Source organism: Mesocricetus auratus, unplaced genomic scaffold, assembly GCF_017639785.1.
Source record: "Mesocricetus auratus isolate SY011 unplaced genomic scaffold, BCM_Maur_2.0 Super-Scaffold_100676, whole genome shotgun sequence".
NCBI classification, from domain to species: domain Eukaryota; kingdom Metazoa; phylum Chordata; class Mammalia; order Rodentia; family Cricetidae; genus Mesocricetus; species Mesocricetus auratus.
In genome coordinates this window covers 179,788,219-179,809,520 of record NW_024429266.1, presented here as the reverse complement: position 1 = coordinate 179,809,520, position 21,302 = coordinate 179,788,219, and the positions used below count along the sequence as shown (strand labels likewise).

The window sequence follows — 21,302 nt, the reverse complement described above, 5'->3', positions numbered from 1 at the left end:
TCCAAACCACCTTTATTGTTGATTGGTGGCGGCACATGCCTTTAATCCCAGCATTTGAGAGGCAGAGGCAGGCAGATCTCCCAAGTTTGGGCTGGCTACACAGAGAACCCCTCTCTCAAAAAAACAAAACTGAACAAAAGCATATAAAATATGTTTATTAAGGTCCACTCAATTAAATAGTCCATGTCAAAGCATCATAAAATATGTCTTTATGTTTTCCCAGAAGTAGAATATTCAGTTAGGAAAATTATGGCACTATAATCATACCACCAGCATGGATGGACTTTAGAAAAAGCCAGTTAATTATATGCCATATGGTTCTATTTCAAAGTTACAATAGGCAGAATTATCAAGTTTGGAAAAACAGAACAGTGGAATGCTTTTTATCTGGAAAGAGACATAGAGGCAGTTTCTGGGGGTGCTGACAGTGCTCTGTTTGTTAATCTCCATGCTAACAAGATGACTTGGAGCATATTTTTCAAGCTCTATATTTATTGTATATCTTCCTGTACTTTGCACTTCTGTACAAGACTTACCAAAAATTGTTTACTGCAAAGGGATATATGTAACTTCCTTTTGTGTAGGGAGAGAAGAATTTGACTGTTTATACATTCTTTTGCTTCTATGTTTGTAAACTTTCTAGGATATATAAGAAATTGATATGCTTGGTTGCAAGGAATTGTGCAATACAGGATACCTGGGAGACTTTTGAGATCTGTTTAGGCAAAGCACCAATGGAACAAATACATCTTGCTCTTCATATGTTAGCACCTGTACATGGTGCATATTCATTGACCATTGGTTTTGTGGTCAACATAAGAATCTCTGCATGACATATTTACTCAATTTTAGAAAAGTTTACATTAACGAAATGGATAGAATGGAAGTAACTCTTCTCAATGATTCCCAGAAAGCTGGGGGTAATATATATCACACAAAATTTGCAGATGTGAATATGTACCTAAGGAAGTCCAACCATTGGGGCAAGGATCAGCTTGAGGTCTTGGGAAGATAAAAAATTAATGCAGGTATCCATATGCAAATGTGTTTGCCTTTCTGTTGAGCAGCCAACTGGTTAGGTACCAGGTACTCACTTGAAGGAGCTTGTGAACAGCTCTGGTATGTTTACCATAGCCTGTCTCCAAACAGCTCTCAGTTGCAGCACAAAAATTGGTTTGTGTAGGAGTGAGCGAATGACAGAATCCCTGCTTCTATCTACCCTCCTTTACTTTTGAAAAGATTAGTTATCAGCATGGTGAGTGGTAGTATATCATAAACTTCAATGATTGGTGCTCTATTCTCACCTGTGAGATCATGGTTTAGTAATAGCATGCTTTCTTCAGCATAGGTTTTATTTAAGTAATTCAAATTTGAGTAACCAGAATGAGTGAAAATTGCTTATGAAGTACATACCTTCCTCTCTGTGTTTCTTTTCTCTGTATTTAAGCATTCTGTATTTCTTTTGCCTTGCACATGTTTTTATTTATTTCACATCTGTTTCTGTCAAGGCTTCTCCTTTCCCAGGTCTTTTTAAAGCATTGTGCCTCTTTTATCTGATCATATATTTTTGGGTTTAAAAAAGAGAACTCTTTAATGGTATAAACAACAGAATTTAATTCAGATATACAAAACTACTGTTAGTCCTTTATTTCATATGTTCCTTCCATAAGTAATTATTATTATTTTGTGCTTTATTTTTTATTTGTGTGTGTGGGTAGTGTATGTGTGACAGAGAGCGTGCACACATGCCACCTGTGAAGGTCAGAAGACAACTTTGTGGCGTTAGCTCTGTCCTTTGTCCTTTACGTGGATGCAAGGAATTGAACTTGGGTCATCTGGGCATCATTAGAGTTATGCAACAAGTGGTTTACCAGTTGAACCACCTTACTGGGTCTATTCTCTTTCTCAGTATCCCTCTCCCCTGTCCTTGTATGGGTACTTATTTATTCGTTCATTTATGTGGGGTGGGTGGGTGTTGTTGTGGTTTTTGCTGTTTGCTGGGGACTGAACCAACAGTCTTGGACAAGCTCTCTACCCCAGAGATAAGTCTCCACCCCGTTTATTCTTGATACATATATGAATGATCAGAAAGAGTTCAGAAATTTCAAAATGATCATGTGTGTCTTCCATTTTATCAGCCCAGGAGTTGCCCATGGCCCAGCTGCACTCTCTGGATTTGACCAAGGTATTCTACTTATTTCTTTTCTGTATGTGTCATAGGTGGAAGAACTGTTGATGGCCATGGAGAAGGTGAAGCAGGAACTGGAGTCCATGAAAGCTAAGTTGTCCTCTACTCAGCAGTCCCTGGCAGAGAAGGAGACACATCTCACCAATCTCCGGGCAGAGAGAAGGAAGCACCTAGAGGAAGTTTTGGAGATGAAGTAAGTCTCACACTGTTTTTCTTTGGACTCCATTGAGTTGGCATGCTTCTGGTCATTGTTGTGCATTACTCCATTACTCTTAGCCTAATTGTAATGCCAGCTGATTTCTCCTGCTTTCTAGAAAACAATTTTGTCAACTATGGCACGAATCCTGCTCAAACTACATTGTTTTTACTTATTTTGTGCCTAATTTTAGAGTGTTATGACATCTGTTTCTTTGAATTCCTCCCTGCAATGCTTAAATTCTTCTGGAAGGCTCAGTTCAGCTGGGAAGAGACCCCTACTTCTAACATCTTGCTACATCTCCTACCACAGACATATTAAAAAGTTTTTATTCTAGGCCCAGCAAAGTGGCCTCCCCCATAAAGGTACTTTGTGAAGCCTGATGACCTGAGTTCAGTCAGTCCCTAGACCCATGAAAATGTGGAGGGAGAACCAATTTCACAAAATTGTCTTCTTACTTTTCACACATGTGCTTTGGCACACAGGCATACACATACAATGCAATTTTTTTAAGTTACAGAAAACACTGTAAGCATTTCCAAATGTATATAAAAGTAGAACAGTATAATGAATTTTCATAGACTTACCATTGATTTGATAATTAGTATTTCGCCACACGAGATACCACTTTTTATAAAATTGCCATTCTCAGCACAGCATTACTATACGTCATTTTCCTTCTTACCTCACATCATATAGGTTCCTGAGATTGAAATCTCTATCTGCCAATACATTTGGAGAATTCTTTTTATACTCTGTGAAATATTTTAAAAAATGAACATGTCACTTATGACTCTTGAAATCCCAGTATTACTGTATTACAATTAACAGTCATCACCCACATGTATAGCACTCTGCTGTTGTGCCAAACCCAAGTTTCTGGTGCTGTCTTCACAATGCATATGATGTCACACCAAGTTGTCTGTATTTGTTCCAGCTTCCTATGTTTGTCACCTGCTGACTGGTTCCTTCTCTCTGATTTTCTCACACATGATCATTCCTGACCTATCATCTTCTCTACTTCAATACACAGTCTCTCTTAGCCTCTTTTCTGTTGCTTTGAACTGTGGATACATTGTGAATACCTGGATAAATGCAGTAGCTGAGGATCTTGCCAGGATTCCTGGAGAAACAGGCCTTGTGAAAACAGCACTGAGTTTTGTTTTGTACCTCTTAAACACTGATTGATCCATTTTCCTATCAGAACATTCCACTCAGTTCAGATGGCAACTTCCAGAAAAATAGAAGTTTGATTGCTACTAGAATTTCCTTTTATTATTAAAACTTTGAGGCGGTATGAAAAAATCTTTAAATGCTTGAATGAAAGGTAATTGTGTGGGATTTATTTTGTAGTAATACAGCACCAAAGTTCATTATAAGTTTTCCTCATCACCCTATTCCAGAAAAACAAATGCCATGATTAGCAAAAATTATCAGTAAGATCTTAACTTTCACACAATAAACAGTAAAAAATATAGAGGTATGTGTCAATAGTATAGAAATTTTTTTTAAAAATTGAAATAAATCACTAAACTCCTGCCTTTTAAGGATGACCCATGTCTTTATTTTTTCCATTTTTTTGTTTTATTTAAATTAGAAACAAGCTTACTTGAATGTCAATCCCAGCTCTCTAACCCTCCCATTCTCTCCCCGCAGCCCCTGCAACTCCCTACCCCATTCTCCCTCTGCTCCCCAAGGAGGTTGAGGCCCTCCATGGGTAATCTTCAAAGTCTGAGGATGACGCATTTCTTAAATCACTTTCTTAGTTGCCCATGTTGTATTACTGTGATATTGTGATTTTTTAAAAGATTTCTTTATGTTTTTATTTTATGAGTGTTTGCCTACATGTGCATCACTTGTATATCTGGTGCTTATGAAGGCCATAAGAGGATATTTTGTAAACAGGGTTATAAATGGTTATGAGCCACCATGTGGGTGCTGAAAACCAAACCTGGGCACCCTTGAGGAACAGCCGGTGCTCTTAACCACTGAACTTTCTGTAGTCCTCATCGTGATGTTTTGACTTAGATATTTCACAAGCTTTGTTCCATGTACATTGTGCCATCTAAAAAGCTTTAACAATGGCTCAGGCTTTACATTACACTTAAATTCCCTGCTATCATCTCTGGTATTTACCTAAATTGTTGTAGTGTTAATAAAAACTTTTGAGATAAAAGCCTAATAAATCTAAGGAACAGTGGAGGGGTGATTGGGTGACCCTGCTTTCCATGTCTTTCCCATTATAAAGCCCTGGAAATCTTCTCCAAGCCCTTTCTTTCCACTTCCTGTCCCTCTCTATTTGACTTCCTCAGTCTTCCAACAACTCTATGGCTAGTCCTGTTCAGCCAGTCGTTAACTCTGTCCTTGGTTTAAAGTGACTTTATTGGCATAGTGGGGCGGCAGTACAAACAGTTCTCCTGAATAATTTGCCCCTTTTTGTCTAAATAAAAAGGAAGGGCTTAAGATCTGACATAGTAAAACTATATACAACAACAACAATTAAGTAAGAAATACATTCATAATGTTCAGTCCATTAGTATTTGGCAAATTCAAAGAAAACACTCCATTATATATCTTATTTTGGTGAGTCCAAAGTTTTGTACCTGATTTACTTTATATCAAAGCTACTACATTCCATATTCTGTAGGTCTCTGGAGTGTTTGAAGACTAAAATATGTCTCTGTTTGACCTTGAAAACATACCTAACATGACTATAAGTTTGATTGTTATAGATGACTAGCTACTAACCTATTTTCCTAGGACTAGAACTTTACATTATATTTTTAAATGAGCTGCATAGGTATAATACCTTAAACAAGAAATAGAAGCATATAGTTTAACAAAAATAACCTTAAATTTTATTAATATACAAATATCTTAAACAAGAGTAAACACACACACATATATTTAAATAACCTTAAATTTGTATCACTATACAAAATCCATACCAGTGTAAAATATTTGAGACTAGTATTTGCATTTTTGGTTTGAAAGTAGATTCAATAATCTACCCTTTATCCTATCATTTCTATATTCCCCTTTTTCTTTTCAGATGGAGATCCATGGATCTAATTTACCTTTAGTTTCCTCCCTGACCTTGACCAATAACAACTTATAACCAATTCCGCTGCTCCCCACCCCAAAGATGACAAACATCCATTGAATAACCAAAAACTACCTACCCAACTTCTTGTAAATGTGCTTGTTATGTTCTTAAATTTAGCTTTCTGCTTTGGGGGCAATGGCATCTTTAGGGAGACCCTAAAAATTTTGAGATAAAGATCAAATCCTGGGAGAGATAGCTGTTGTCTAGTCTCAGTGTGATGGGAAAATGCAAGGCTTATGTGAAGTTCTGGGTAGTCTGTGATGTCAGATAATTTTAGCTAAGTGCCTTCAAATTGTCCTGAGCAGTTTGTAGTCCAAAGCTGATCTTATTTGTCAGCTTAGTGGCATTATCACAATCCAGGTGGAACCATTTTTGTGGGACCACATCATCCTTTTGGAGACTTCAAAGGTTGCTCTTAGGAATGATCATGGTTCTTTGTAGAAAACCTAAACATTTTAAATGTCATATGCAGCAGATCATGAAGGATTTAAAGGACCACAATCTATTAAATACAGCCAGGATACACCAACTTATTCATAGTTACCTGCCTCATACTCAAGCCTAAAATTACATACAGGAAGGCAGATGAAGCCTATTTCCAGAATTAGTTAGTACTGTATATGACCATTAATGTCATGATAGAAAGTTTAAAATATGTGTGTATGTATGTATACATGCATATGTGTATATATATTATAAATTTTGAAATAATATTAGTACTGTAAGAAAAGTTTTGAAGTGTCAAAATAAAACCAAAGTATTATGAGATAAGTGGCAATAGGATAGTGCCTTAATTTTGGTTTTTTGTCCAATACCATGTGGCTCTTCTGACATGAGACAGAGACCTTGAATTTTCCTCTAACATGCATGCTTGGGTTTAGGGAAGTAGAGAGTTCCAAATCCAAAGCCAGCTTTAAATTTTAATTGAGTTGGGCCTACAAAAAGATCATTTGCTTTATATATCTGTAGAGACCAGTAGAAACTAACATTTGGGAAGGTTTATGAAATTTTTTTCCTATTGGAAATATATTATATCATTAAGCCAGTTGTCTCTTTTTCTTGGGACATTTTCTCTGGATGATTTATCCTTTTTCTTCAGAGATCTCACTTGTTCAGTGGTCTTCAGATTCATTAGTTAGATGCTTTTAATTCTCCTGGAAATACAAAAACAAGACCCTGCCCCAACTTCACTTTGGGAGGTTTCCCTTTTTTGGCAGGCTATAGCTGATCAAATGAAAGATATCTGTTAATCTTATAACTTAATTAGGATGTAATGGCCATGCAGTTGGTGAGCTATCACCTGTCCTAATCAAGAGGTCTCTCCTGATTGAATCTGGTCAAATCTTTATCAGTTTTGATGGTGTCCATAATTTTTCTTCTTCTGTGAAAACAAAAAGCAAAACCTCTTCCCCAACATAACACATATCCTGGTTTCCATTCTGAGGTCAAACATCATTGAAGAATACAGGCTGATTTAATCCAGCATTTTTTTCCTATTATCCAATGTCTCTCCCCAGCTGTTGTTCTGTTCTCATTATCATTAAAGAAATTTAATATTAATAAAGCATTATGCAATCTATCTCAGGGGGTCTTCATTACCCCTTTCTGTTTATTAGGCATATCTTTTAAAGTGCTATTAGGTCTTTCTTTAACTGCTTGTCCTGTAGGATTGCATGGTATGCCTCCAATATGCTTCATGTTGTAATATAAAAAATGCTGTTTTATTTTGCTAGAGGCATATGTTGAAGCTCTGTTAGTCTTAATTTGTACAGGTTTCCCAATGATGGCCATAACTTCTAATAAATGTATAATTATAGAATCAGTCTTTTCAGAACTCAAACCAGTTGCCTATTGAATACCTGAATAGGTATCTATGGTATGGGGCACATACTTTAATTTCCAAACTCTGAAAAATCAAACACCTTCACTTGCCAAATTTCATTTCCTTGAGTATCTTTTGGGTTACTTCCTACAGGTAATGGAGTCTGGTTATACAAAGAACAATAAGGACATGTCCTTATAATTTCCTTGCTTGTTACCAAGTAACAGGGAAATCTTTCTTCAAACCTTTGCTATTGACATGGTGTTTCTTTTGAAATTCAGAGGCTTCTAGCACAGTTCCTACCAATAGTTGATCAATTTCATCATTACCTTGTTCTAGAGGGCCTACTAAACCCATGTGGGATCTGATATGTGTTATATATAAGGGATGATTCCTATTTCTGGTAATTAAATAAATAACAACGTTAATTCTGAATAATCTGGAATAAGTTCAACAGTTTCAATATGTAAAACAACTCTTTCTGCATATACAGAGTTAGTAACTATATTAAGAGGTTCTGGAAAAATCTAATAATACCACAAAATACCTTGTAATTCTAAATTTTGAGCAGGAGTCATAAGGGCTTTGGGCCACTTTACTCAAATTTCCTGACTTACAACCTGCCTTTCCTGATTCATTTGCATCTATATATAATGTCCTTAAGGGGCTCCAGAAATTGGTGTTTTCTGTACAATGTGAGAAAGGATCCAATTTGTTCTCTTGCTTCTGAGATATTTCTTGCTAATTTTTCAAAAAAAAATACTGCAAGCTTTTTCCCAGTTTTCATTTTCGGCCCATAATAAATTCCTGTTAATTGATGAAATCACAATTTTCCTTTCAGAATCAATTCAGAAACCTTTTCTACATAGGTCTTTAAGTTTTTACTGTTAGTGTGCTAAAAATATCCGTCCTAAGACATTATCTTCTCTCTACATAAGAATTCCTGTATGACAGTGCATAAGAAGGCAGTATGACCAAGATACAATCAACATGTAGATCCAAACAATCCACATGAGCATCCTGTACTTTCTCTTCTACCAAAGGCAATTCTTTGTCACCTCAGCTGATAATTTTCTTCAACTATTTAAGTCCTTATTACCTTGTAAGGTTTAGAATAGATTACTTAGTTCTTGATTGTTAATCCATTTGTGGGCTGTAGCCAGTTAATATCTCCCATCAGTTTTTGAAAGTTTGTAATTGATCTCTCCTTATTTGTACTTTCGGTCATTGAATTTTCTGTAAACCTATTATATATCCTGAATAATTATTAGAACCTCCTTTTTGTATTTTTTTTTTTCAGGAGAAATTTGTAGGCACCAGGAAGGCAAAGTTTTTATTACCTTGTCAAACTTTTTTCTAAGATATCCAAGTCTGATTGAGCTAGTAACATATCAGTAGTATAATGGTAAATGATAGATCGAGGAAACGGTTTATGAATTATTTCTAATGACTGTTGTACAACATATTGACAGAAGATGGGGCTGGTTAACATCCCTTGCAATAGTATTTTCTACTGATACCTTTTAACAGGCTGAGAATTATTATAAGTAGTCACTCTGAAGGCAAATTTTTCTGTATCCTATTCTTGTATAGTTAAAAGCAGTCTTTTTAAATCGATCACTATAATTGACCATCCTTTAGGTAATAAAGAAGGCAAGAGAATTGAAGGTTGCAATGAGCCCATTGGCTGAATCAACTTACTTATGGCTCTTAAATCTGATACTATTCTTTATTTTCCAGATTTCTTTTTAATGACAAATATAGGAGAATTCCAAGGACTTGTTGATTCTTCCATATGGTGAGCATTTAGCTGCTCCTGTACCAGATATGCTATTGCATGTAATTTTTCTGATATCAAAGACCATTGTTCCACCCACGCAAGTTTGTCAGTTAACCATTTTAAAGGTAGGGCTGTTGTTTACCTTGAAAGATCAGCAGCTGTTGTGCTCTGTTTATGTACAACCTGAAAATGTATGTGACTGTTCTTGATAGTACCTTTTAATATTTCTCTCAGAAGCATTCTTTATTTCATGGTTTATCTCTAAGATTGGAAGGAAGTTAATCTGAGTTTTCCATTGCTGCCACAAATCACATCCCTATAAATTCATTGCTATGTTAGTCACATAGGGTTTTAAGTTTCCTTTCTGGCCCTATGCACGTGACCGATATTACACTTTGTTTTACCTCAGATAAAGTTCCAATCCCAAGAAGCTAAGCATTTACCTCCTGAAGAGGACAATCTGGATGCCAAGATGTTGGTGAAATTAATGTTACACCTTACCTGTGTCTAACAAACACTCAATTTTTAATTCCACTTATATATATTTTTTTGTTTTTTAGCTTTAGACTCTGTTCATTTATACCAGTTTGCCAAAATACTTGTTTTCTGGTCTCTCCTGACCTTTTTGTTGTATCTATTGAAACTGTTCTGTCTTTGATCACATCCAGAGCACTATGGTTTTTAAATTGCTCTTTAGATGAGTTTGTCTGATGCTAGCAGGTGATGATTGAGCCAAGTTTGGTATTGGGGTCTATGGGAGGTCCCTCAGAGCATTTTCCATTGGCAAAGAGTTATGTCACCTATCCCTTGTTGAGCTGCATTCATTAGTTGAATGCCAGACTTTACCACACCTCTGCATACTCCAGAAGGCTGGGGCCTTCTGTTTGGGTTAGCTCTAGAAAAAACATTGTTTCTAGGAACATCTTGCCTACCATCCATTTTCAAATGACCTTGTTTACCACAATTAAAACATCTGACATTCTCAAAAATCGACCACATACTTGGCAATATAACAAACCTCAACAGGTACAAAAAGATTGGAATAACTCCATGTATCTTATCAGACCATCATGCCTTAAATTTGGAATTCAACAGTAGTAAGTTTTCTAAAGCTTGGAATTCATCAGTAGTCTTAAGTATTTTATCTTATCAGTCAAATTTTCATATTTTGCACAGTTATCAAACCATTTTAGGGATAAAATATGATTACCAAACTGATAATAATTAAAATCGGTATTTTGTCAGTCTCAAATAAGTGATTTATTCCTTCATTTACTTTTTGCATTTGCAAGCCATCATAGTAGCACTAAACAGGATCTCAACTCCCTGAATTGTGATAACTACAGTACTTAGCATGGGAAACCCCCCCCTTTTATTTAAAAACAAAAATAGACATGTAATTTCCCCTTTAAGAATTCCCAGGTGTCTCACCACAACAGCATAGGTAGAGCAGGGTGGAGAGTGAGGGGTGGAAATCAGCTGCAGTGGTGATGTTCATTATGCTCCATGTTTGATATACTTGACTTTTGACTGTTTGCAGGGAGGGCAGGCTGCGTGTGCAGGGTTCCCTGAGCCACACTATAATTGCACATGTGGGTTGGGGCCACTGTGGCTGTTCATGTGAAATGCAGGGAGGGGGTCAGCTGTGGGAGGCACCCACTTCACTAGGATACAGCATGGGAGAGAACCAAGCTGTCTGCCTGTGGCGGGACACAGCCTAGCCAAAAGCACCCGCTTGTGGGGCACTGGAAATGAGGGCAGGGCGTGGTAGTGCACAGAACAGCCTGCCTGAAGGACAGAGCTGGCTGCTCTGGGGGTTGTGGATTGGTGCAGCTGTGGCTGCTTCACTGCCTAAGTGTGATCCAAGGCCATGTGTTGGACACCAGATACAGTGTTTACCTAAATTGTCCTAGTGTTATTAAAAACTCGGGAGCTAGAAATTGAAATTAAATCTTGATAAATCCAACAACAGTGGAGGGGCGATCAGCTGACCTTATTCTCTATGTTTTTTCCATCCCAAAGCCCTATAAATCTTCCCCCAGTCCCTCCTTCTGTCTTCCTGTCACTCTATTGACTTCCCCAGTTTTCCAGTAACTCTATGGCTAATCCCAGTCAGATAATCACTGATTCTGTCCATTAGCCACTTTGTGCAGCAACTATTCTCATTTTTACCATAATGATCTTTAATAAGAAATGATCAGTGTATTGCTTAGATAGAATTGAGAACAGCTGCTTGTACAGTGAGCAGTTAATAGTAAACTTTTTTTTCATTTTTCCTGGTGGTAAGTCATAGGAAAAACAAAATTCTTTAAATCTATTAAATTATTAATATTTGAGCAAACAAAGAAGCATTCTCAATGTAACTAGAGAGCTTGAAGTGTCAAAGAAATAGAGGGGATTGCCATGAGAAAAAGACCTAACTATGCTTTTGTGTAGCTCTATATCCAGAATGAAAAATCATCTTTCTCAAGAAGACAACAGTGACCCATTTATACATAAAATTCTTCAGTAAAGCACTAGAATTGTCCAGTTTTATGGAACAATCCTTGTCTCATCAAACCAAGAAAAGATGACCTAATAGTTCTTTTCCATCTCTAGCATTTATGATTATAACTTTGGAGCATCTGTTATAGATAAGTGGCAGCCATGAGTTTGGGGAGATGTAAAACTGTGCAGTTGGTGGCCTGCCAGTTCTTCATTAGGAACATTTGAGCTGGTTAAGCAAATCTAAGGAGAAGGAGCAGTTTTTATTTGCAAATCCCACAGTGGTCTTCTTTTCCTTCTTATGCTGTGGTTTTGTTAACTATTATTTTTTATTACCCTTTTATGTTAGCCTCTTTTCCCCAAGAAAGGAAAAAGAATGAAAGGAGGAGGGACAACATAATATAGTAAGAAGGATAATGACTATAGTAATTTTAAGTTAAGTCAACTTTAAGTCATAGAGATCTTTACAAGTTGGTTCAGTCTCTACTCTGAATTCAGTTAGCATCCCCCACTCTCTTAATAGTCAAAACAAAACTCAGAAAGTGTTTTCATTCCTTAAAAAAAAAGATTTATGTTTATAATCTTTTTATTTGAGTGTGTGTCACATGTGGGTAGGTCTGCAGAGGTCAGAGCTTCAGAACTTTTGGCTCTTGAATTAGAGGTTGTGAGCTGCCTCATGTGGGTGCTGAGCAACACAATCAGATTTTCTGGAAGGGCAGCAAATACTTTTAACTGCTAAACTTTCTCTCCAGCCTGTAGTGTGTTTTTTTTTGTTGTTGTTGTTTGTTTGTTTTGTTTTTTAACTTTCAGGGGCCACCACCCAGCTCTCAAATAAATACACGGAGACTTATTCTTTTTGTTGTTGTTGTTATTTTGTTTTTACGAGACAGGGTTTCTCTGTATTGTTTTGGAAGCTGTCAGTCCAGAAGGTGTAACATTCCATTTTCTTTTCTTTCTTTTTCCTTTTTCTTTTGGTTTTTCTGAGACGGGGTTTCTCTGTGGCTTTGGAAACTCTCCTGGAACTAGCTCTTGTAGACCAGGCTGGTCTCGAACTCACAGAGATCTGCCTGCCTCTGCCTCCCTGCTATGGAGAGTTATTCTTACATATGAGTGCCCGGCTTGGCTAGTTTCTACCTGCTTTTCTTCCTAATTTTTTTCTTTTTTCATTTAAATTAAAAGCAATCTTATTTTGCATACCGATCACAGTTCCCTCTTCCTTCCTTCCTCCTATGTCCCCCACCAACTCCCCATCCCACCCTCCATTCACTCCCCAGGGACGGTGAGGTCTCCCATGGGGAATTAACACATCATTTGGGGCAGTGCCTAGGCCCTCCCCCCTGTGTATCTAGGCTGATAGAGTATCCCTCCATAGAGAATGGGCTCCCAAAGTCCATGCTCTAGGGATAAATACAGGTTCCCCTGTTAGGTCCCATAGACTGCCTTGGTTTCCCAACTGATACCCATGTTCAGGGGTGGGGAGACCCACAGAAACAGCTGATCTACAAGCTTTTCTTAACTTCATTATCCGGTCTACCTTTTGCCTCCGGACTTTTACCTTTCTCTCTTCTATATTACCTCTCTCTCCTTATTTCATGGCTTGCTCTATATCTGGGTGACTGGCCCTTGGCATCCTCCTCCTCCTTTTCTTGCTTCTCACTCCTCTCTATAACATAAAATTTTAAAGTTAATTGTAATCATTCAGAGAATGGTATAATCTAATTGGAATTAAGTAAGTTGCTACCCATATTAAGTAAGAGCTTAGTAACTAATTAGGATTTTATAGATACACACAGGTGAAACGTACAAAACTATAGTGTCACTAGAGATGTTTTTAGAATACTCAGGCTTTTTTTTTCCCACCTTAATGTTATTTATATAGGTAGCACTTAAAGTGCACAGTGCATTTATGGGTTCATTTTCCACAGAAAGTTAAATACCAAGTGCCTGCACCACCTTATAGCAAATGAACAGGCAATATTAAACTCTCAGACTGTGACTTTCAAATCATAGGTTAAAATACTTGCTGCCAAGCTTGGCAACTTGAATTCAGCTCCCAGAACTCACAAGATTAAAGTTGTCATCTGACCTCCTGACATGTGCACTCTGCCATACATGTACACAGACACATTTTTAAAGAACATATGTGTGTTCACTAAACTGGAACTGTACAGTGATTAGCATGTCCCCTGCACAAGGATGAAATACAAATTCATGAATTATTCCATTAAAAATAAAGGATTATGTGGATAAATTTCACTAGAAAAATAGATATGTCAGTGAAAATTAGGGGTAAAATTACCAATACAGTAACCCACAAGGTAAGAGCAAGAAGTTAACAAGGCAAGAGGAAGAAATAGCAAAATATTGAGAACTATCTGAAGAAAATAAACAAAAGGAAAGGACATAGCTTTCATAGTAACCCTGAATGTAAATGTAATAAATAGTCTTAATTCTTTACTAAAAACATGAACTTGCTTAGCAAATAGCATGATCCAACCAAATGCTGCCTGTATGAAACTCACTTTACCTGTGAAGACATTAACAGAATGGAAGCATGAAAGTGAGCAGAATTCAAGAACAAAGCCTGGGTAGACATGTATGTTGGCGAAGACTACTACAGATTGTTAATCGGTTAGGCTTTCTATTGCTGTGAAGAGACACCGTGACCACAGCAACTCTTATAAGGAAAATATTTAATTGGGGTGGTTTGCTTACAATTTCAGAGGTTCATTCCATTATCAGCATGATGGGGAGCATGGTGGTATGCAGGTAGATATGATGCTATGAAGGCAAACATGATGATGGTTACATTTTGATCAGAAGGCAATAGGAAGTGGACTGAGACACTGGGAGGTATCCTGAGCATAGGAAACCTCAAAGCCTAACCCCCCAGTGACACACTTCCTCCAACAAGGCCATACCCACTCTTAACAAAGCCACACCTCTTAATAATGCTACTCCCTACAAGATTATGGTGGCCAATTACATTCAAACTACCACATTGATCAAGGGAACTTTTGTTTATAAATTAATGCCCCCAACTGTTGAAGTACCCAATTTTATAAGAAACAGTCCTACATATAAAAGAGATTTAGCCTTCACTGTAACAGTGGGTCATTTTAATACCAAGGAACCCTTTTCAGAGCTAGAAAAAAAATCCTAAAATCATATGGTAGTACCTAAAACCATAAATACCTAAAGAAACCCAAGCATGAAGCAGTACTACAGGCATAGTACTGTAGCTATTATAACACAGTGGATACACTATTGGCATAAAAGAAGATGCGAAGCAGTGATTCATTAAGTGGATTCAAATAAGTATCTTCAAGATCCAGTTATCATTAGAGTGTTAAAAATACATATTGGAAGGAAGCCAGCATGGTGGCCTATCCCTTTAATCTCAGCATTTAGCAGACAGAAGCAGAGGCATCTTCTTGCAAGGCCAACCTGGTCTACATAGTGAGTTCAAGGTCAGCCAGGCCTACACAGTGAGATGCTGCCTCAAAAAACACAGTTTTCTTTAGAGGTGTGGCATTTGGTGGGTTCACCATATTCCAGTGGAAAGCAACATATCCAAAAATATAACGGCAGTAACAACTGCACTTTATCTTTTTAAACAAAAGGGACAGAAAGCTGGGTTGTTTGGGAAGGGGGAGTTTTCTGTCTCACCAGCCAGTTCCCAAATAACCATACAGAGGCTTATTTTTAATTATAAATCCTTGGCCAATAGTTCAGGCTTGTTTCTAACTAGCTCTTATAATTTAAATTAACCCTTTTCTATTAATCTATGAGCCCCAGGTTCGTTTACATACTTCCCATCCTACTCACTCTGCACATCATATCTCCTCTGAGTCCACCCTTTTCTTCAGCATTCTCTCTGTCCTGAAAATCCCCCCTAGCCATCAACCAATCAGTTTTTGTTAATTGTAATCACAGTACGTCTTCACAGTGTACAGCAGGAGTATTCCACAGCAGGATACAGCAGTATCATGTTGAACATGATCAAAACACATTGTGCAAAATTCTCAAAAAACTAATTTTAAATGAAGGTAAAATCATATACTGGATAAAGGACAGTTCTTCAATAGCCACTGTTGGGGAAACTGGATATCCACATGTAGGAAGTTCAAACTGAACCCTTATCTGATTCTTTTTAAAATATTGTAACTATGTAAGACCTAAAAATCACTGGAAAATACTAAAGCAAAACACTTCAGAATACTCATATAGGCAAAATTTTCCTACATAAGTTTCCAAAGTACAGGAATCAAAAGCAGGAGTGGACCACTGGAATTACATCCAAAGATTCTGCACAGCAAAGTAGATGAAGAAGCCACATGAAATATATCCCAGAGAGTCAACTATGTAGGGACAATCTCATGTGTACAATTATGTTCATGATAGTAAATAAAATGTGACAGGTGTGAAAATGAAGGGAAAAGGCAGCTGTATGTCCATATGCTTATAGTAAACTGAGAAACCTAGGAAGCATTATAAAATATTCAGTATGTTGCCATGGTATATAATATAATAAATTTAATAGAACTTTTATTCAGTGTTCAGGTATGAAATTCTCATTTTTTAGTAGTCTTTTTTATTTTAAAGAATGTCTGATAAAATAGGAGTATGTAGCTCATGGTGAATTAGTCAAACTTTCAGACACCTGTTTATCCTCCCAATCTATATTTTGCAACATGGTCCTATTCAAAGAGCACAGTGGGCTTCTCTCTGGAGTCTCACAAGCAGAATAGGAACTGCGCACTACTACAGCAGCCACAGCAGAAAAGAAAGAGTAAATTTGTGTTACTTTAATTTTATGTAGGAGTTTTTCTGACTTGAAATATTATTGTCTTTGAGAGCGGGGTGTTTAGTTATCAGTGACAGCAAACACTCTTGACTTGTAAGTGCAACCTCAGTTTTACAGATAGCAGTGTATAGGTGTGCAGAGAACCAGCAAGAGTTGCCTTGCTTCTCCCTAGCTTAGTGTTGTCCTGGTTGTGCCCCATCCCTTCTCTACACATCTGCCCTGCCCCTCCCGTGCCTGCCTTCCATATGCTCTTACGTGATTGCCTTTGGGGCTCATATTTCAAATGTGTAAGCCTCAAGATTGTAGATTGCCTTCATCTAATGCTGACACCTGGGATTCAGATTTAAACTCTAAAGAGTTAATGAGAACAAGGTGGCTCTCTTAGAGAAATAGCATTGATTCTGATACGGGTATTTATTTTGGTAAAACACAGATTCTAGAAACTCTCTGCCCTCCCCCCTCCTTTATTCCCAGTTCTCTTCCCAGTCTCCCCTCTCCCCTTTCCATCCCACTTTCTAGTTCTCAGTATGTAGCCCTGGCTGGCCTGGAACTCACAGAAATCTGAATGTTAGCATTGAATGCATGCACCACCACACTGAGCAAGAAACACTCATCATGGCTTCCTCTTCTAAATATGAACTATACTTAAGTCTCATTTAATTTATACTTTTTATCTTTGAGAGTACAGGTCTCATTGCGAGAGTACAGGTCTCATTGCTGAACTGAGTAAAAATTCTACCCAGGCAGTTCTGTAGTAAACGTCCTGTTTAGAACACGTTTTCTAACGAGTTACTCTGGAAATTAAGTTCCCCATTTTTCCTTGAGAATCTAAATCTAATTATTTTACAAGTATCTTTGGGAAACTTCCAGTGTTCCATGTTGTAGTCAGTTCTCCAGAATTTTGTTCCTAAATACATTTCTGTCTTTGTACATTTTATCTCTACTCATCAAAACAGCCTATTCTAAGTTGTCCTATTTTCCCCCTTTTCTGTTTTTTGTTTAAATTGTTATATTGAAGAACATTTTCCATAATTTTCCCCTTTAAAACTCTCCCATCTTTTCTATTCTTATGGCTCACAGCCAATCTTATTGACTACTTTAAAAATTAATTTTTATATGAGTATTTTGCATGTTATGCATGTTACATGAATGCAGTACCCTCAGGGGCCAGAAGATGGCATCATATCCTCCTGGAACTGGAGTAACCTATTATGTGGGTTCTGTGAACCAAACCTGGTCTACTGCAAAAAAAGCAGTTAATTACCCTAAACTGTTGAGCTGTCTGTCTCTTGAGCCCACTGTTTTTAGACTTACTGTATGCTCCAAAATTCTGCTGAGGATTTTGGGTATAATATTCATTGAGATACTATTTCCCCTGCTTTTTAAGATCTGAAGGCACACAGTATCATATGAAGAATGATCATATTACACAACAAATCATCAAGTTTTGTAGCTGAATATAAACTAGCAGCCACGGTGAATAAAGAATACCTTTCAGTAAATCATCTTATAGGAAATAATACTTTTTAATAGAATCTTGTATATGTTTGTTTATATTGGGATTATGTATTTTAATAAAATTGCTTGCATGTTACAGTTGATAGTCATAGATTTTTTAAAAATGTACAGGGGATATTTGACATAGGAAAAGTTACATAGTTTAGTTTTCCTTATAGAAAGCCAGTCATGCTATTACCTAAAGTAGTAGCATGTGTGCTCAAAACAATTTGGCATCTCAGGACAGCTTTACATTCACCTGTTAGCTATTGTGACAGTTCATTGCTGCTGTGTTTACTGCTGTAAGTTCCAGCACATAGCAGAGAACCTCTCTTGAGTGTCTTTGCCAGAGCCATCTGGATCCTTTACACTTTTTATGATACTGAATAGTTCTTTGAAGAAGTCCTCAGGAGATTTTAATAGTTATTTGCATTGATTTTACAGAGTAATTTAGGAAAAATTGTGGTCTTGTATAGCATCAAGTCTTACCATCGACTGCATCTGTTTAGTAGGTGCTTTCTTCTTTGTGACTATATTCGGTACTTTCCTGTTGCTCATAGTGAAGGTATTGTGGAGGGAAGGCTTGGTGGCAGGAGCATGAGTAGCTGGCCACACTCCATTCACTGCCAGGAAGCAGGAAGAGATGAATGCTGGTGTTTCACTCACTTTCTCTTCTTCATTCAGCCCCTGTTCACAGCTCATGCAGTGGTGCTGCCCACATTTGGAATGGGCTTTCCCACCAGTGAGTTCAATCTAGAATTTCACAGATGTGTCCATCACCTAGAGATTCTAGTTCCTGTCACATGGACAGCGTTAACCACCACAGTGACTTTAATTTGTGTGTGCGTGTGTGCGTGAGTAGTTATTATAGTGAATCGAACTTAGGTTTGATGCTTGCAAGGCAGTGCTTTCTGTGTTTTAACAATTCTATTTTCTATATATGTAGTGTGTGTGTGTGTGTGTGTGTGTGTGTGTTTGAGACAGTCTCACCATGTATCTCAGGCTGGTCTCAAACCTAGGATCCTTCTGCTTCAGCCTCTCTGGTGTTCAGAGTACATTTATGTATAACCACATTTGGCTGAGTTTTTTTTTTCCTTGGGAATTATGATTTCCAAACATTTTGTTTTTAGTGTGTATATTATCTAGGATTTAATAGGAATGGGGAGAACGTTTTGTTGTTGATTTCACAATGGTTTTACATTGTGATGAGAAAACATGAAAACTTAAATCAAAGCAAAGGAATCATAAATACAACCACAATAGAGGCTTTTAACCCACTGGCCAGTTATGCATAGAGACATTAGTATCTGCTTTGAGTTTGATTCTTCTCATTGGTTTCTTGGTTGTAAGAAATTTTATCATAGATGTCCTTCATAACCTCCTCTAACCTCATCTATTCAGTATCTGTTTGGGCAGACTGAGCCACATGGCCAAGTCATGGGGAAGGAAAGTAGGACTCCCTCTTTTGACATAATGCTTATCAGCCTTAAAACTGGTATCAGAGATGGAGTCTTTTGACTCATCCATTTCAGTCTCTGAAGTCTAGATAGACTGTCTTTGAGGCACATCATGGAAGAGGTGGATACCTAAAAAAGCTTTGGAAGGCAAAAGGTGTGGATGGTGGTTAGGTGCCTGTAAACTCTCCGTAAGTGCCTCATATCTGGAGTCTTTCAGGGTTCCTAGTTCATCAATTTTTGGGGGGTATAAGAAAGAGACTATCCACCAGAGCTGGAGAAATTGATTCAAGTGTCCCATTAGAAAGAACTTTGCTATGCTCATTGAAAGGATTCTGTTGCTTCCTGGTTTTATACTGTGTGGTGGTTTGAAAGAAAATAGCCCCCAAAGGGAGTGGCACTAATGGTAGATGTGACCTTGTTGGAGTAGGTATGGTCTTGTTGGAGAAAGTGTGCCACTGTGGAGGTCTCATAAATGCTTAAGCCACTCCCAGTGAAACAGACCACTTTCTGTTGCCTGTGTGTCAAGATGTAAGGATGCTGAGTTCCTGCTCTGGCACCTGCTTGCTGTCTGCCTGCATGCCATTTTGCTTCCTGCCATGATGCTAATGAACTCAACCTCTGAACTGGGAGCAAGCTACCACAATTAAATGCTTTCCTTTTTAAGAGTTGCCATGGTCATAGTGTCTCTTCACAGCAATGGAAACCCTAACTAGGACACAATGTGAGCTCTCTTGATTTCTGTTGAAACTTCTATTTTTGAGTTGTACTGGCTGTGAAACTCGGGGTACCTGTTCAGCCAGCTCTCTTTTCTGAAATATACATATACATACATACACATGCCCAACACCTTTAAAGTGCTTTTGTTGCTATTGAATCTTCCTTTTCCTTACAGTGGATGATCAGTCTACCCTGGTTGTGAGGGGAATGTTTCTGTGGCACTACTTTCCCCTGGAGTTCTGTTTTAAGGGCAACTTCCTGTTTTTCTCTGTGAGGACTCAGGATTTCTATTCCTGGATTTCTCATATTAATTTCTGTGCATGATACTCTTTATGGGCCTTTCATATATTGGAGTCGCTCATGATTGGTTCTTTTCTACCTATAGCCTTTGCTGTGGACACCTAGGACTTACTGCTTCAGTGTGCTCACAGCAAGGTTTTCTAGTGTTCTCTGTTTTTATAAATAGAGCCAAACTGATGGGAGGTGTCCTTCTGTGTATGCTTATTTATTTGTTGATGAATAAAAGACCGTTTGGCCAATAGAGGCAGCAAGATAGGTAGGACTAGCAGACAAAGAGAATTCTGGGATAGGTAGGAAAAGAAAGACTGAAAAGAGATGCCATGTAGCTAGGGAAGAAGTAACAGTTCCAGACCCTTCTCCGGTAAGATAAGGCCATGTGGAAATACTTAGGTTTATAGAAATGGGTTAATAATTAAGACAGAGATAGCCAATAAGAAGCCCTAGCTATCGGCCAGTAGTTTTATTTTTTTTTTTTTTTAATTTTATTTTCCAGTTTAAATTTAGATAAGAAACGAGGTTGCTTCACAAGTCAGTTCCAGGTGCCTCTCCCATTCCCTCCCCTCCTCCCGTGCCCTCCCCCAGCCCCCCCCCCCGTTATCCCCTCATTTCCCCAGGGAGGGTGAGGCCCTCCATGGGGGTGGGCATAGTCTGTCATTTCAGGCCAGTAGTTTTATAATTAATATAGTGTCTGTGTGTTTATTTGAGACTGAGAAGGGCAGCGGGATCTGGTGGGAAAAGAAACTCCAGCAAGAGCCAACACTGTGACTTTCTTTACTGTTCAACAAGTTAGATCCATCTTTCCTTGCTCTTAAACCCTGAACTTTCTCCCTATTCCTTAGCTATTAAGGCCTAGAACTCAGTTTTTATCCACCATGGACCATTTCTGCTTACATTGTCCTCAGTGCCCTGACTCAAGTACTTTCTCATTATTGGAGCTTCTGACTTAGC

General features: G+C 37.8%; 1 protein-coding gene and 1 non-coding gene across 12 annotated transcripts in view; both read left to right on the top strand.

Annotated features, from left to right (window-relative positions):
- Positions 1-21,302, top strand: part of Erc1 (ELKS/RAB6-interacting/CAST family member 1) — a 294,181-nt gene that overhangs the window by 155,150 nt on the left and 117,729 nt on the right. For all 11 annotated transcript variants that reach the window (XM_040739043.1, XM_040739041.1, XM_040739040.1 and 8 more), the window contains one exon: positions 2,221-2,381. In XM_040739043.1, coding sequence (XP_040594977.1) covers positions 2,221-2,381 — 161 coding nt within the window. The remainder of the gene's footprint in view (positions 1-2,220; positions 2,382-21,302) is intronic.
- On the top strand, positions 13,700-13,807 carry LOC121137322. The gene has a single exon (XR_005874579.1). It is a non-coding gene; the product is annotated as a U6 spliceosomal RNA (small nuclear RNA).